This window comes from Echiichthys vipera (assembly GCF_963691815.1).
Source record: "Echiichthys vipera genome assembly, chromosome: 7".
Taxonomy (NCBI): Eukaryota; Metazoa; Chordata; class Actinopteri; order Perciformes; family Trachinidae; genus Echiichthys; species Echiichthys vipera.
In genome coordinates, this window is record NC_139832.1 from 13444308 (window position 1) to 13461297 (window position 16990).

General features: G+C 38.8%; 3 protein-coding genes across 3 annotated transcripts; 1 reads left to right on the plus strand and 2 right to left on the minus strand.

The window, feature by feature from the left end:
* Nucleotides 1–215: 215 nt before the first annotated feature.
* zwilch (zwilch kinetochore protein) lies at nucleotides 216–6501 on the plus strand (the record flags this gene model as incomplete). Its single annotated transcript, XM_083917078.1, has 18 exons — nucleotides 216–326; nucleotides 481–523; nucleotides 610–702; nucleotides 1324–1481; nucleotides 1601–1791; nucleotides 1916–1995; nucleotides 2065–2220; nucleotides 2342–2413; nucleotides 2497–2590; nucleotides 2673–2725; nucleotides 2825–2924; nucleotides 3027–3106; nucleotides 4487–4643; nucleotides 4791–4819; nucleotides 4904–5040; nucleotides 5129–5224; nucleotides 6202–6317; nucleotides 6413–6501. The coding sequence occupies exons 1-18, from the start codon at nucleotides 277–279 to the stop codon at nucleotides 6499–6501; spliced, it is 1794 nt and encodes a 597-aa protein (XP_083773204.1). The 5' UTR covers nucleotides 216–276.
* A 605-nt stretch (nucleotides 6502–7106) lies between these two features.
* lctlb (lactase-like b) lies at nucleotides 7107–11694 on the minus strand (the record flags this gene model as incomplete). Its single annotated transcript, XM_083917357.1, has 14 exons — nucleotides 7107–7222; nucleotides 7397–7441; nucleotides 8324–8387; nucleotides 8989–9188; nucleotides 9307–9433; nucleotides 9559–9836; nucleotides 9911–10072; nucleotides 10171–10225; nucleotides 10322–10417; nucleotides 10514–10642; nucleotides 10744–10853; nucleotides 10967–11054; nucleotides 11273–11433; nucleotides 11568–11694. The coding sequence occupies 14 exons, from the start codon at nucleotides 11692–11694 to the stop codon at nucleotides 7107–7109; spliced, it is 1758 nt and encodes a 585-aa protein (XP_083773483.1).
* Nucleotides 11695–13190: 1496 nt separating this feature from the next.
* Nucleotides 13191–16619, minus strand: snapc5 (small nuclear RNA activating complex, polypeptide 5). Its single transcript, XM_083917091.1, has 4 exons — nucleotides 16486–16619; nucleotides 14922–15049; nucleotides 14772–14843; nucleotides 13191–13772 (listed from the first exon to the last, which is right to left on the minus strand). Exons 2-4 carry the CDS (start codon nucleotides 15009–15011, stop codon nucleotides 13569–13571), a joined length of 366 nt encoding a protein of 121 aa, XP_083773217.1. The 5' UTR covers nucleotides 15012–15049; nucleotides 16486–16619; the 3' UTR covers nucleotides 13191–13568.
* Between the last annotated feature and the right edge of the window lie 371 nt (nucleotides 16620–16990).

Here is a 16990-nt window from a genome sequence, read left to right on the forward strand (position 1 = left end):
ATTGAATTTGTTCAAATGTTTTTGTTTATGTGTATGGAGATTGTATATACACTTTCCTGCCTTTTTTAAAATTAATTTCTGATAAATTAATAAACTCAATAAAGCGATGACCCTCGACCCCATGACGTCACCGCCCAAGTGAGCGCGCGACTGTCAAAATATCAACAGTAGCAGTCCAAACTTCATCAGATCCGTGTGTTAAACTGTTAACTGAGTTTTCTGTGTTATATCCATGTTACTCGCTTTGTAACAGCGGGTCTGATTTGTAATTTAGCAATGGGCGCAAAGGTGATATCCAGTGCTAAGGACTTTTACAATTTTCTTCGGTGAGTTTACTTTGGGTTGCTTACTAATTTGTTTAACGTTAGCGCCTTTAGCTTTGTCAGTTTTTATCTTAGGTTCTCCATTTGATTGTTTCAATTACCACCTAATAGCTGAAATAAGCGTAATTTGTTTGTGCTTTGTGTCGTTTGATCGAAGGTCTCTGCAAGATGATGAAAGCAATGATCCATGTACATATGAGGTAATTTAATTTATGTCTTAATTTGGTGTATATATCTATGTTTTATATATATAGTAATGATGTTGATACTTACTTTTGGGTTTCAGGAGGAAATCCAGCTGTTAAAGATGAATGGAGACAGAATCCCTGTGCTGAATATGTACTATAGCAACCAGCCAGTTGTCATCTGTGAAAAAGCTGTGAGTAATATTAATGCTGTGACCCTTAATCATAGACTGATGCATTACATACATCCAGGGTGTCTGCAATATATGTGGTCTGCAGTGAAATAAATGAACACATGGGCATTGTCTTGCATTTTAGAACTCTATGGTTTCTTGATGTGTGGTTCTTCTTCTGATACATGCTAATAATGTTGGTATGGGATGGTGCACATTCAGTTTAAAAGCTTAAATAGGAATCACTGCAGCAGTCCTGATCTTCAGTTTAGTTACGCTAATTGTCTATTAGAACCATGCAGCATTTTAAAAGTAAGGGAGGGGAGCGGCAGTAGCTCACTTCATGGGGGCTTGAGACCGAAGAGTCGCCAGTTCAAGTCCCCGTACGGAGTGTGGACTGGTGGCTGGAGAGGTGCCAGGTCCCCTCCTGGCCACTGCCAAGGTGCCATTGAGCACTGAACCTCTAACTGCTCTGGACACCTGTCCCTGGGGAGCCCCCTCGCTCTGACATCTCTCCATTCTCAGGTTTTCCTCTTCTACGACTCCATTTACCTTTAGATACCCATATATTCATACAATTTTATATATTATATTATATTTCACTTATCTTTAATCATTTTCTTTATTTTTTGATTTCACAAGGTTCCAAAAATAAATGAAGTTGATGATCAAAAATTGACTGAAATCTCAAACTGCGTTGATGATGATGATGATGATGATGATGATGATGCTGATGATGATGCTGCCAACTCTCTTCAGTCAGAATTGGGACCACAGCCGCTCACAATTATGAAAGCAAGGTGACCAACACTAAAAAGTTTGACACTTCATCCAAATGAAGCAAGGATTGTATAACCCTTGAATCTAATCCACTGTAGATGATAATCAAAATGTATGTTTTTTCTATCTTTTTTTATAGGCAGCTGCTGTCTTGGTACACATTGTCACAAAATACTAATGTGTCAGCTGTGGACAACAGCCCTGCCTTACATCCTCTGTGGGTGCGATGTGACATGTCTGATCCAGCTAGAACAACCTGGTTTGGAGCTGAAACAGTCTGCATGGGCACTAAAGTGTCTGGTGTCAAATTATACTCCGTTACCTGCAAAGGTATAGCTCAAATATGTCATGCCTCATTTGAATAATCCAGTATAGGGAATATTTGTTTTTAATTAATACCTGTGTGATTTGGATGTTTCTGACCTTTGTTTTATTCCAACTTCAATTTTGTTAGGCTCAACAGTGGACAAAAAATCTTTCATAACCTTGGACGAGCTAAAACAAGAGCACAAGAAAAAGCACCCCCTATCATTGGTAAGTGAGTGCGTGCATCCTTTCTTGTAAGTCCGTGTGAATGAATGTTCCTTCTGTCAACGCTTCCAGATGGCGATTAAAGGCAGTGCCAGGTTCTGCTTGTTTGGCTCCACTGTTGTTGAAAACACCATGATTGAGTCACAGAGTAGAGTGACGGTGGATTTCAAATGGAGCCATGTGGAGAGTATCCTTGAGCCCCCACCACTCTCCTCTACAGCTACACTGGTATGTACCAGTAATACACACTCAAACCTGTACCTGTACCTCACTCTTTTTCCACCATAAATACTTTTTATATCTGGTGCATTTTGTGTTTTGTTCCTTGTTTTTGTTTGTTCACATGCAGAATATCAAAGTTTCCAGCGGGGACATGAAGAGCCCAATGTATGAGATGTATAGGGAGTTAGAGTTTCTTCAGGTTTGTGTCCCACAGTAATCACCAATGACTAAGTATCACTACACAAATGGACAAGAACATATATCCGATTCCTGTTATTTCAGAATCTTGCTGATGGTATGAGAACTGGTGAGACCGAATGGATGGAGCCTTCGAAAAGCTTGTCAGCTGTAAATATGACCAAGGCCTTCCTAGAAGGTATCAGCTTTTGTTAAACCAATGAACTTTCATTATGATTTAATGCAAACAGTTAGCTAAGAAGATTATTTTCTTCTTTCAGAGCTTCAGGGTACTGCAAAGACATTACAGGACCAGGCCGCAAAAACAGCTGAGGTATGACACTGTTTAAATTAAGTCAAGGGCACAAATTCATTCATTTTCGGATTCTGAATAAATGTGGTAACTGTCTTTCTTCTGTATCTTTTCATAAAGGCCACAAAGCCAAAGACTGAGACAGACACTCTTTTCACCTCTTTCTTGGAACGAGGGGATTTGGATTTTGTGGAGCAGCTGTGGGTTCGGATGAGAAAGAGTGAGAGTCAATTCCTCTATTAAATAAAAATATGATTCACTTAATTTAGCATTGCAAACTGACGGACACAACCATTTCCCCCCATTTTGTCTTTCATTACAGGTGTGACTTCATATCAAGACGTTGGAGACTGCCTGAAACTTGTCACTGAAGCTCTAAGATACGGTGACATCAAACCCTGGGTATGAAATGATGCAGCTTCTGTTTATCACCAAGAAAAGGTTGAGGGTTCTTGTCAATTCAATTTTCAATTCAATTTTATTTATAGTGCCAAATCATAACAAAAATTATCTCAGAACACTTGACAGAGTAGGTATAGTCTATGACTTATTTATGATTTACATAGACCCAACAATTCCCCCGTAGAGTACGATGGCAACAAAAACCTTCCCTATAACAGGCAGGAACGTCGGACAGACCCAGCTCTGTGGAGGACGGACATCTGTCTTAACAGGTTGGAGAGGAAGAAAAGGAGGGAGAAAGAGAGATGAGACAGACAGATGGATAGAGAGACAAAGACAGACAGACAGACACACTTCCAGAGATGCAAGCAACCACAAAAGTAACAGTATCTATAGTAAAGTGAATATGATTTATATGTTGTGGCAGCTAATAAAGTAGAATAGTAAGAAACAAGCAAAGCTAAGGTGATAGAATATGAAAATGATAATAATTATGGTGGCAAACATGATCAATAATGAGTAGCGGTAATAACAGCTACGATACAGTGAGACATACCACTGATGGTGTTTTTATGGCTACAAATTCCATAGTTCATAAGACTAATGATAGTATATATGACTTATAGTTATAATAGTAGCAGGATGCGTCATGCAGGACCACGGCAGCAGGTACCACCACGATCAGCTGAGACCTGAGAGACGACAAAATACAAACAACTCCGGGGAAGAAGTTGAATTAGTAACATGCATTGATTTGACATGAATGATACAGACAGAGGGGAGAGAAGGTCAGAGTATTGGGAAAAGTATTATCCCCCGGCAGACTAGGCCTATAGCAGCATAATTAAGCTGAACAAAACCAGCTTAGGCCCTGTACATGCAGGTTCTACGAGAAACTGAATGCCAATAACAACATAGCTAAGGGCTCATAAGCCCTAGCTGTAAGCTTTATCAAAGAGGAAAGTTTTAAGTAGTTTACTCTTAAATATGGGGACAGTGTCTGCCTCCCGAATAACACTTGGGAGTCGGTTCCAGAGGAGAGGAGCTTGGTAGCTGAAGGCTCTGCCTCCCCTTCTACTTTTGGAGACTCTAGGAACGACAAGTAGCCCTGCATTCTCAGGGCGCAGTGATCTAGTCGGGTAATACGGTACTATGAGCTCTTTAAGATACGACGAAGCCTGATCAATAAGAGCTTTGTAGGTAAGGAGAAGGATTTTAAATTCTATTCTAGATTTTACAGGTAGCCAGTGCAGAGAAGCTAATACAGGAGAAATATGTTCTCTTCGATTTGTTTAAGCTGCAGCATTTTGGACCGACTGGAGACTCTTAACAGACTTATTGGAGTGTGTGAAGTTTATTACATTTTTTTATTTCCTCTAGATTCACAGAGACAGCAGCAGCTCCCTGAGCAAGCTCATCCTAAAGTCTTACCACCAGCAGATCGATCATGTGTCTCTCACAGGTGTCACCCCTGTCCACATGCTGCTAGAGATGGGTCTGGACAAGATGAGGAAGGATTACATTAACTACCTCATTGGTAACCTCTTAATTAACACTCTGAAGCTCTGTATAAATGTGTCCATTTACATGTGATTCAAAATGTTACAATAATATGGAACCTCATGAATCATTGAGCACAAACTTTGCTTTGATATTCTATTTGCAACTGTTTTTACCCCCTCAGGTGAGGAATTGACAACTCTTAATCACTTGGTAAGCTTAACACCATTTTACTGATAACTATTTTCAAAACAAAATATTAGGTTTTATTTATTTATTTTTTTTTTTACTCCATAGTGTCATTACCTGAGCACAGAGGTTGATCTGGAGGAGCAAGTGCTCCGACTCAGAAAACTGCACCATCTGCTGGAAATAATTGTGACCTGCAGCACGTTCCTGGGTTTGCCCTACGACCGGCTCTTCCTTCTCACGCAGTAAGTCAGTTTTCCTTTTTTGTATGAGTTTGGAAAAATGTGCGTTCCTAAAAATGACATTAAAGTAGACTTTTTAATTTCCCCATAGATCATGTTTGCTGCACTACAAAACACACCCATATGATGAGGAGCATGAATTCAAACTGCAAGTCAAACCTGCGCTCATCAGCCATCTCTACCAGAAGTAAGGAAAACAGCACACTAACTGCTTCATGTAAACAAAAATTGCGCTGTCTTTTCATTCATGCTTTAACACAAACTAGTTTTTCTTTTGGGAAGGAAGTGTGGTGCATTTTACATATGAAAAGTCACATGGCTTGACACAGGGTTCGTTCACCTTTTCCCAAGTCAGATTCAAGCGTTTTTCAAACATCTCAAGGTGCATTTTCAAACTTTTCCAGCACATTACAGTAGTGATTAATAACAGGGTTCCTACGCAGTATTGAATTTAATTTGAGTAATTATCCAGGTCGGGATAAGTATGGAAAAAGGGAAAAGAGTATTGAAAAATGTTTGTGTTGTTTCCAGACTATTATCTCACTTTCTAAAATAAAATATATTAATATATACAAATAAAAACAAGTTTACTAATGCAACATGGCCTATCTGTAGATGATATGAAACTAATGTAGCTGGCTGTAGAATGGGTTACCATGGTTAATGTTTGCTGTGCAATTGTGATTTGTATTTATTAATATTTTATTTATTTACAAGTATGTTTCTAATAGCCAATGAAGCAAAGACTTTGCATTGAACATCGCTTTGGAGTTCATTCACTTATATGAGCTACAATAAGTAGGTAAAATGTCTTGTAATTACTTTGCAACATAATGGCATACATAGTCAGAATTTTACATACGCGTTAAAAGTTGGATTTTAAAACCATTTATTTACATAATAAGCATCTAACAATTGGTATTCAGATGTTTAATGTTGACTGAAAAATCCTCTGCGAAGTCTCGAAATTTTAGTCTGGAATTTTGAAAGGGAAAATGTGTAGGAACCCTGTAATTACATATTTATATACAGTAACAAGCTACATACTCAGATGTATTCATGGGGTTTGTTGTGCTGAGTATTTGCCACACAGTTTTCTAATGCATTTGCTTGCCTCCAAATACAGCTGTAGTAATTCAAACCTTGTGTGTGTGTGTGTGACAGAGAGCACCCAGTCATGTGGGGGGCTGAGGTGTCCAGTGGCAACGGTCCTCGTGAGGTCAGGACATCTGTACAGTTCAGTGACAGACCACTGGTTGATCACGTCATCTTTGGAACAGGTGATCTTTATGCACCACGCAATATAATTACAAGTGGTTATAAATCCCAGTACAGTACAGATAACATCTTTATTCTTTTACTGTTCTGTCTTTAGATTACCCAAATGAAACCGTGAATGGGGACAGTGAGGATCCTGCCTTCTTCTCCACCATGGTGTGCTGTAGTCTTGTCAACTTTGCGTGAATGCACACAGAGCACAACTAAACAACAAAGGAGGTGTTTATTGCCATATTTGATATTCTCATCAGCAACGGACATGTTTTAAAATGCTAGAGTTACCATATACTACGTCTCATATGTCTTGTTAAAATACTGTATTTCTTTAAAATGTTTTGAATAAAAACTTTCAGTCCTTTTAAATGTAGGTTCTGTGACGCTGTCATGGGTTTTCTAATTCATCTTTATTATCACATTTGCTGATTAAAAAAAAAAAAGAAAATATTCAATATAGCATTTAAAAGTTTTTCAAGATACTTTTTTTGTTGTACAACTCAAAACACAAAGTACAATAGATCACAAGGGCTGTTTGCAATGGAAATGTTCCACAGCAATATTGTCATTAGAAAATCCAACATGTTGCAGGGCTATCCACACAGTTTGAGTGTCTGGTACTCAAGGTATTATAAATGGCTAAACCAATGGTTTGTACAGCAAACACTGTATGCACATCAAATTAATGAAGTCACTAATTCTCTTGAAATTCATTTCAAATAATGTATTTATGTTCACACATGATTCGTCAAAGATTGATACCTATTGATGTTTGTGATTGTAAACATGCACTCTGTCTAGTTCCGCCTCCGCAGCAGGAACATAAGGAAGACGGCACTGAGCAAAATAGAGAGTGTGCACACAGTGGGAACAACGATCTCAGTTACCATCTCCATGTGGCTGGTCAAAGGGTCTGCAAAGCACACACAGACACACATTAACAACTCACTGGTATTATTATATAGTTCAGACATTGCTTTATGAAGCGAGTGATGATGCTCAAGCACAGCACTCAAAGGGTTAACATTTTCCTCCTAAGTCAAATCATTTTTTATCTGATTTAAAGTGAGCACGAGTGATTCCTTACCATGTATAAGTCTTAGAATATTGGCAGCAGTACTCCGCTGTTCCTCTAATAAAAAAGAGAAAGTACTCAGAGTTGATTAACAACACTTTAACCCTTTGAGAACTGCATGCAGTCACTGGGGAATATTTCAGAAAGCAGCATTGGCACCGTGGCCAGATAACTTTTAAAAAAATAAAATATTCTGAAATATCTTATGTATTATTACCAGTCATTGGCTGGTACGGTGTATTCATGTTCCTTCATTTATAAATTAAATTCCAATGTATCAGATGGTTTCACTTGTATTATGTTATCTGGTTAAATTTATAATCCTGCTTTCTAAAATACCCTGTGAGCCCACAGATAAGCTCCGTGAGTTTTTGTCAAAACAACTACAAAATCAAAAGAACTCTTGGTTGCAAATTAGATTGAAGCACACTAACTAAACTTTAGAGAAATAAAGATGTAGTTTCAAACTAGCCTGCACAAGCTTGTTTCAGAGGCATGTCTTAGGTGTTAAACTGCAGATGCTTGGTTCTATTAGTCAGATTTAAAAGAGCACAATCACAAAGCACAGCTTTCAAAACAACAAAAACTGACATTAATGGAAGACATATACCCTCAAGTTCTAAACTTCATCATGCACTGGCCAAACCTTTGGCATTTCTGCATGTTCCTTGGATTTTCTTCTAGCTGGAGGGGCAAACAAAAAAGATATCTCAGACATTCTGTTAGAGATTCTGTAAATTGTCTTTTATACTTTCATCATTCGTATTAAGCTAATAAATTTCCTTTTAAGTGTTGTCTGAAGCACAGCAACACATATTCAAGTCAAATTATACTTCTTCTCGTTTTTGATATTTAGGTCAGAATCTTTATTTGTTTACCCCAGCTAGTTCACCTCTGATCATTGATAAACATGGTCAGGGATTTTCGAGATGAACTGACCTGCAGCAAGGAGCTGGTTGCTAGAGGAACAGGTCTCAACGGCCCTCCTCCTCCAGTTCTCAACCTGTGAGGGTTTACAATGCATTTGCATAATATTACTGAATGTTTGTGGCACAATAGAGCTTTAACCAAATAATCCTAAAGGTCCCATACTGTAAAAGAGAAAATTTCATGTCTTTTTTAAATTATAAAGCGTGTTGAGGTGCAACATAAATACTGTGAAAATATCAAAACACTCAATCCAGAGAAAAATACACATAGCCTGTATTCAGAAACTGCCTTTCAATAAGCCGTCAGCACTCCTGTACAGTTGTGCTGTCACAGATATACTATATACCATAGGTACTGTAGAAAGTGCCGTTACAGACAGGACTTTTTTGGGAGCGTGGACTTAAAGGGACAGGTGCTAAAACAGAGCAGTCCAGACAGAGGGTGATACAGGTATATTCAGACAGTATGAGATAAAATAACGTGGGTTTATTTGCTGTTGTTTTTTTACATTAAAGCATGTACACATGTTCTAGTAGAAGCCTAAAATACAAGTATGAACCTGAACATTAGCACAATATGGGACCTTTAATGTTTTAGAAGAATATCTAAAAAAGTTTATCTGGGAAGTACATATAGGAGGCAGGGCTTTGTAGGAACCATGTTGCATCTTTTACCTCTCTCTGATTGGGAAACCCATTGGAGCTGATGATGCGTTTGTAAAACTGAACCGAAGCTTTGGGATAGCGAGGTTTGTTTTTGTTCCTGAAGTCCACGTAATACAAGCCGAACCTCTCGGAGTAGCCTTCATCCCACTCAAACTTGTCCAGCAGGGACCATGCAGTGTAGCCCTTCACATTGACTCCATCTTTGAGAGCTGAGTGACACCACAGAGAGTGAGTTGAGCCAAAAAAATTAGATTAGACTTTGAACAAATTCCAAACGACCAAACAAAAGAAATGCACAGATGCAAATACATGTGTGAGCTCATTCACCTTTCAGCATCTCATTGATGTAGTCTTTATAATACTGTATCCTCCAGTCATCACACAGCTCAGTGCATAACATCTTCTCAGAGACTCCATTCTCTGTCACATAAACAACTGGGTTTCCATACTGAGTCTAGATGGGGAACAAATCAATATGCTATAAGTTGCCTTTATTACATTTTACTAAGGTTGCAGATCATTCAGCACAAATGTCAACAAGCATGTTTTGCATCATTCTCTATATAACCTTTAAGTCACCTTGACAAAATTGAGCAGGCGTCTGAAACCCCAAGGCACAGAGTAGAGCCACTCAGACCCAGGGTCGGGCCATCTTGGGTCGACCAGCTCAGCCAGGTCACGGTCAGTGAAGTAGCTGCTGCTACTACGCGTAGACGGGTTGTTCTTTTGGGTAATGTAGCGGGTGGTGAAATGGCCGATGCCCAGGAAGTCACAGGTCCCCTTGATGTAGCCCTTCTCTTGGGGGGAAAATGCGGGCAGGCGAGACGTCCCGAGGCCCTGTTGGACACTCTTCCTTCCTGCACACATAAGTAGTGATTAGTTAATTCCCCAATGACCAACTTCGAGAAGAACTTCTTACAATTTAACTTACCAATGAAGTCTTTCATCACTTGAGGGTAGTCTCCATGAAAGATGGGTGTGGCAAACCAGCCCAAGTAGAACTGGACATATCTCTCAGCTGCTTCAATGTCTTTCTGGTTGCTGAGATCCACCGGCTCACCCCAATCTCCAGACAGAGAGATGCCAACCTGACCTGCAGATGTAAACAGCAGCTCTCAACACTAAGACAGACAGCACTGTTGAGAGGCAAATATTGAATTAAGTTACTTTCAAGACTTTGACCGTGTATACCTTTCTGTTTTGCCCTCCATTGTGTATCATAAGTGTGCCAAACTTTAGCATGGGCCTATGAAAAGGATTATTTGTTATTATTAGTGGCATATAACTGATATGTTTTTATAACTGAATATATATATATATATATATAAGTGCATTCTCTTACCTTGATTATGTGATGGGCAGCTTTGTATGCCCCTGTTCCTCTAAGCCTCAATCCAGGAGCATGCTCACCAGTCTCATAGCCTTCAACTGCAACGGACTTAAGCAGGGTGGCAGATTAAAGAGCATTAGTGTGATAATAGTGTGTTTATACAATTTAATCAAAATCAATGCTGATAGTTTATTTTGAACCCACCCATGGATTGTTGAAAGTCATCCAGTACTTGATGCGGTTGCCAAATCTTTCAAAGCACAGGCTGGCAAATTCATTGAAGTGATTGACCATGCTTATATTCTGCCATCCACCATATTTCTCTTGTAAGACCTAGAAAAGCAAAGGGTACAGTAAATCAGTAAAGAGGGAATAGTGCTGTAATGCAAAAAAAAGGCTTAAGTTGGGGATTTACCGATGTTTTGTATACCGACCTGTGGAAGATCCCAGTGATACAAAGTTACAATGGGAGTGATCTGGTTCTCCAGCAGGTGGTCAATCAGCTCGTTATAGTACTGTATTCCTTTTTCGTTTATATGGTCGGCTGCAAATGGCATTAAAGTTTATTTAGATAAATCCTCAGTTTAAGCAAGCAACAACTTTAACCATATATGCCAGTTTAGTTCCAAAAGGCTTGAACTGATAGCAATGACTCACACTTAATACCAGTGGGGATCAGTCTAGGCCAGGATATGGAGAAGCGATAGTGGTTAAGCTTCAGCTCCTTCATCAGAGAAACATCATCCTGTAGAACACACACACACGCACGCCGAGCGCACACACACACACACACACACACACACACACACACACACACACAATGGAGTGTGTTTTTACATTAGATTACATTTCATTTAGCTGATGCTTTTGTCCAAAACGACTTCCAATAAGTGCATTAAGATTTCCTTTTGCCCCCCTCTGGTCTCTCTATATTTCTCGGACACACACACTTGATCATCACACCTTGACTTTGTGGTAGCCCTCACAAGAGGAGTCCCCGGTGTCATTTTGTTGAATTTTGCCTTTCTTATGACTGAACACGTCCCAGATGCTCAGTCCTTTTCCATCTTTGTCCCAGGCTCCTTCTGTTTGATAGGCTGAACTGCCGGCACCCCACGAAAATCCTAATACACACAAAATTGGCAATAATGACCAACTCTTAGGAGTAGGATGAATAATAAAGATAGAGCCATCAATTACTAAATGATTAAAATACACGGCCTCTATCCCACTGAAGAAAGAATCAGGTTGTGTTTACCAGCTGGAAAAGTGCCATAATAGAAGGAACCGTGGTCGTTCTTTGTCCAGTCGAAGTCCTCAGCCGAAGACAGACACAGCACCAACACAAACACATGACACACACTGAATGCACAGCGGGGCAGCATGGTACTCCTGAGCCTGCAGCACAGTCCCTGTCTGGTTCTGCTCCAGTCCCTCACTGACGTCTGCACAAAGATGAGAATCATTCAGCATCACCCCTTAACCACGATAACCGGTTTGGTCTGAAGCAAACACTGTGTTATAGCCAAGGCACATTCACTTACACTTGTCTTTTCTATAAAAAAGAGCTCAAAGTCAGCTAAATTAATAACAGAAGAAAATCTTAATATATTAGATGTCATCAAACAGTCTGGAAGCATCAAATGTGATGGACTATTGGGGGGGGGGGGGGGGGGGTCGCACATCCCTAATGCAGTGCTAAATGCCCCTATTCAAACTCAATGGAGTGTGAGCTCATCATGCTGAGGCAGACAGATCCCATACAAACTGTTGTTTCACCTCTGTAAGCAAAGTTAATGTCAGAGAGGTTGACATATTTACAGTGCACGATCACATGACAGTGGATGAACCCTTACACACGTAAAGACTAAATGTGAATATCGGAACCTTCATAACCTCATTATTTCACAATTAAAAGGAAATTAATCATATTTGTTACAGTGGCATGGTTAATGTTCAGATTTAAGTCCTTTCAACTCTCAGAACATGAACACAATTTTCTCTGTAAATAATTGAAATTCCAGATATTCAGGAGCATCATATCTGTACCTGCAATCAGTGTGATACATAAGCTTTATCATATAGCCTAATGCAAAATTGAAGACGTTGCACTACATTAACTTTGGGAATTTTGATCCAGAAATATGATAAAAGCTTAGACATAACCCCCCCCCCCGCCAAAAAAATCTAAAGCTCCTGAAATTATGAATACTAATTTTAATACACCTTTGTTTGTTTGTACTTACCTTAGTTTCCTGTATATCTAAATATAATTGCTAACTTACGCATTTTTCTTTTATTTTCAATTACATTTTAAATCACTCGTGAAAAATCAATAACTGTCACTCCGTAACGTTTGAATCACAAAAATACTGAAGATGTCCAATTACCTGTGTACCTTATGAGGAATTCATTTGCAGCAGGTGTGTGTGCTGAGCTCAACTCCCTCGCTGTGAATAGGAGCTCTCCTGGAACAGCAGACAATGTAGAAAAGCTGTATACATCTATTGGTGCAATCTCTATTGTATGTTGCCTGTTGTAGCACCACCCTTCTCCAGAGCTGTCCCTGCTGTCAGTGTGAAAGCTGGCCTTATTGTGAAGCTCACCGTATTGTTTTAGCTGTTTAGAAAATGCTGAATGGTTTGCTAGTGGAAAGTGTTTGCACTGCATTACCCATTCGCCTGGGTCAGGTTAGGCCAATTTTACATAGGTATTACTTTGAATATATCCTATTATCACCCATAAGTAAACACTTATAACATCTGAAAAAAATCATTACTTTATGTTGGGAAGCATGCTGGAGTAAAACTAGAAGTGCACATTGTAAAAATCAGTCAGATGAACCTTATGCAAAACATTTTATTTTGTGCTTATGATTATCATCTCTTGTCTTCTCTTCTTGCATACACACTATCTTCTCATATGGCCCAGCCATACATATTAATGCTAATTTTCAAAATGCAAAATATGTCTAGTAAGCACCTAATAACACTGCCTTACTGCACTTCAGTGAGACATTTCTCACAGAATTTGACACATGAATTCTAACAAGGTGTTGTGGAGGATAACATCATGTCCTTAAATCAGGACAAGGAGAGGATACTGTTAGCAACACACTAAACTGTAACTGTCACTCACTCCATCCAAATAAATTAAACTTCATAGGTGATAAACTGGTGAACAAATAAACAGATGTCCGTTTACATGTGGTTCTTCTTCAGTGGTGCAAATATTGAAGCCCCATGAAACTTAGATAATCTTAGTAATCATCCTCCTCTCCGTCCTCCTCACGCAGAAACCCAAGCTCATTTTCATCGTCTTCATCATCATCCTCCTCATCTTCCTCCTCCTCATCATCTCCCTCCTCCTCTTCTTCCTCTTCCTCCATATCAAAATCTACGGCGGCATTCAGTAGCAGTTTGGTTCGATTGATCTCGCTCTCATCATCAAGGTTAATAATAACCTGAAACACAGAAACATTTGGAGAAACATAAACCTGTTGAATACTTTTAAGCTACTTCCTAAAAAAATGGCTAAAAAGACAGACTTTTAAAACAGCTATGAGAACAGGAAACAGCCTTCAAAAACATTAGCATTCTGGTAATTGTCAGTTATATTTTCAGGACAAATCAAAGGTCAAGTTAAAATGGGTGTACTTCTACCTGGACTAGCAATGTCTACTCCAGGTAGAAGTTGTTTTTAAATACTTTTTGCAAGCAACAAGCACCTATGAGTCTATGACTGTGCACATTTAAACATTTTCTTGGCATTCCTGGTTGTGCCATAAAAGCATTCGTAGCAATTTCAGTCTACAACTGTTTGCCAACACATGCAGACGTGTTTGAAATGCAGTTCAATAATGATCATGTCGAATAGTGTATTAGTGGCATAAAGGAGAGGCGTTTCTGATTTAGTTTTTTTTTAAAATACCACAATTATATAGACAAATAAAACTATATTTAACATTTTAGTAAACAAAGTATAATTTTTTATTCCGATTAAGAATCTAATATTTCCCCACAAATTAAGGCATTCACAATAATCCATAATACTCAGCAACATTTCTGCTAGAGAAATATTACATGGCTTCGTCATGTAAACCTCAGTCCTACTGTATGTAAACTGGGATGTTTCAAGTAATCACATTACTGCAAAAAAACGTGAACATATTTACCAATTCCAGGTATTAACACTATTATTCACAGTAACCTGGATTTTCTGTGGATATAAAAGTGATCCATGAGGTCACGTAAGCCTGCAAACTTTAACAGCCCGGCAACACAGTGCAGTAGTGTAGTAGTGAAAACATCTGATCTTCAATTTCAACAAACCAACTTCAGTGTGAATTAATCAACAATCTCAAGCCACGACATTATTGCTAGTATCTTAATATGAGTGTTTGTGATCTCTTGAGCATTTATCAGGGTAGTCCCCTGATGTTCCCTCTGGTTCAGGGATTTACCTCAGTTTCTGGTGAACAGGCTCCTTCTTCTGTTTGAGCACTAATGATAGATTTCAAGGCCCCTTCCTCAAACTGAAACAGAGTAAACACATAATATATAAACTACAGAAACATTAAGCACACACTCACTCAGTGAACTCTCTCGCTCACCTTCAGCCTGTTCAGCTGGTCTTGCAGCATGACTTTGATTTTGAGGAGAGTCTCCTCTTCCTTTTTCAACTCCTGCAGACGGCTGTGCATCTTTGCTGGTACTGCTGCAGTCAGACCATTACTCAAGACTGAAAAGGAAGAGATCGGTTGTCAGGGATACAGTGGCATGCCAGAGATTACAAAAGAGGTGTTTCAACTATGTGGGACTAGTGGGTTTAGGCTGCAATTTGTTGTGATTCCTTTTATTTCCATGTGTTGTGTTTGTTGTTTCATCGAGGACGACTTTGGAAATATGCGTTTTAGTAATGTTTTAAGTGCTATCCTGTTATAGGGTCTGTTTGATGTTCCCACATGTTAAAAGGAAGGTTTTAGTTGCCACTGTCTGCAAAAGATTCCTGGATATTTCCTGAATATAGATATTATTATTATTATAGATACTACAACTTGCTGCTGCTCATGGACGAACTGTTGGGTCTCTGTAAATCGTAAATAATATATTGGGTGTAATCTAGACCTACTCCACTGCTGTACTAGCATGTTTTTTAAAAACCCAAGGCACTTCAACAATGAACAACGAATTAGGGAGTAACCACTGTGTCAGAAGAGAAGATTTAAACACTCTTTTCTTGGGGCTATAGGATTAAAAAATGAATAGGAAGTGTAGAGGCCCTTGCTTTGGATGACTTTAGCACGTCTGCGCCCACAGGACATCACTAGTTTCTCACACTGCTCTGGTTTGATCCTGGTCCATTTTTCGTGCAGTCTCTTCCACAGCTTGGTAACTGTAGTGGGTTTCTTAGACATTACTTTGTTGCTAAGGATTTTCCAGAGATGCTCTATGGGGTTTAGATCTGAACTCTGACACCGCCTCCTCCAACTTCTTTAACACACGTTCAGTTGTTCCCAGTCTGATGCCGAACATAATGTTTCCCATCATAAATTGAAGTTTAGCAATGTCATGTCATGGTTTGAGGGATGTTTTCTGCAGCAGGAGTTGGGCCTCTTGTACAGACACATGGCTGAGTGAATGCAAATGTTTATGTGACCCTCCTTTGGCAACATGCAGTACCTTCAGTGCAATTGTCTCTCAACCAGCTGCAATTTTCATACAAGACAATTTTACAAAATAAAGGTTTTTGTTGAAGTGCCTTGGTTGTTAATATTTGAGGATAAATCAAGTATTAATACTTTGTTCTGTAATTCTGATCTCCAGTGTATATTGGACAGCAATTATCTTTACTAAACTCATTAAAGGGTTTATATGCCGCTTCATTCGGTTCCTGTCTCACTTAATGTTATTTATAGTTCATTTAACAATATGACAATTCATCATTCTGCTCATCAGCTGCCAGCCACTGTAACATTAGTCTGCGAAAATTAAGTCATAACTAGTAAAATATAGTAAATATCACATCTAGTTACGAACAGCAGTATAGATTGTGTCTAAACATAAATTATATTAGCTACGGAAAACAACCTGGCTAAGTTAGTCAGCGGTAACATTACGCCAAAAAAATACTATTTCCACACATGCAAGAATACAACATAGTTTAAGGACTATTACCTTTGTTTATAAATCCTGCCTAATGCTCCATATTAACGTCAAAATAAGTGATGCTCAAGAAAACGTGATTCCCACAGCTTTTGTTTTGAATAGTGTTAGCAAAGGGATGCTACAGATACAGCTACTAGGTCCGCGTACGTAAAGTGTAGTTCCGGTTATGCGGTCATATCCGGACACAATGTCACCTTAAACGCTGTCGGAAATTTTAGTTTGCGGTCTCGGGAACAAATGATATGTAAACAAAAAAAGGACTGTCAGAGCAGAGGTTTACCATGAGGTATTATGAGGTTCACTATCTACAGCTATAGAAGACTAGACATGCCTTAATGCATAAATATATGTATAAATACATAAACACATGCATAAATAGATGAGACCTTCTACCCCATTAACATATGGACACAGAAATTCATAAATAAATAGATGTAGGTGAACAAAAATGTAGAAATAAATGAAAAGTATTTATTTATTTATTTATTATTTTATTCATAGACCCTTTGAATGG

Coding starts and splice junctions, on each gene's coding strand:
- snapc5 (XM_083917091.1), bottom strand. CDS start 15,011: ATGCACAGCCGTCTGCAGGAGTTGAAAAAGGAAGAGGAGACTCTCCTC. Junction 14,844..14,921: donor ACCAGCTGAACAGGCTGAAG/GTGAGCGAGAGA, acceptor ACTCTGTTTCAG/TTTGAGGAAGGGGCCTTGAA. Junction 13,773..14,771: donor CCTGTTCACCAGAAACTGAG/GTAAATCCCTGA, acceptor TCTGTGTTTCAG/GTTATTATTAACCTTGATGA.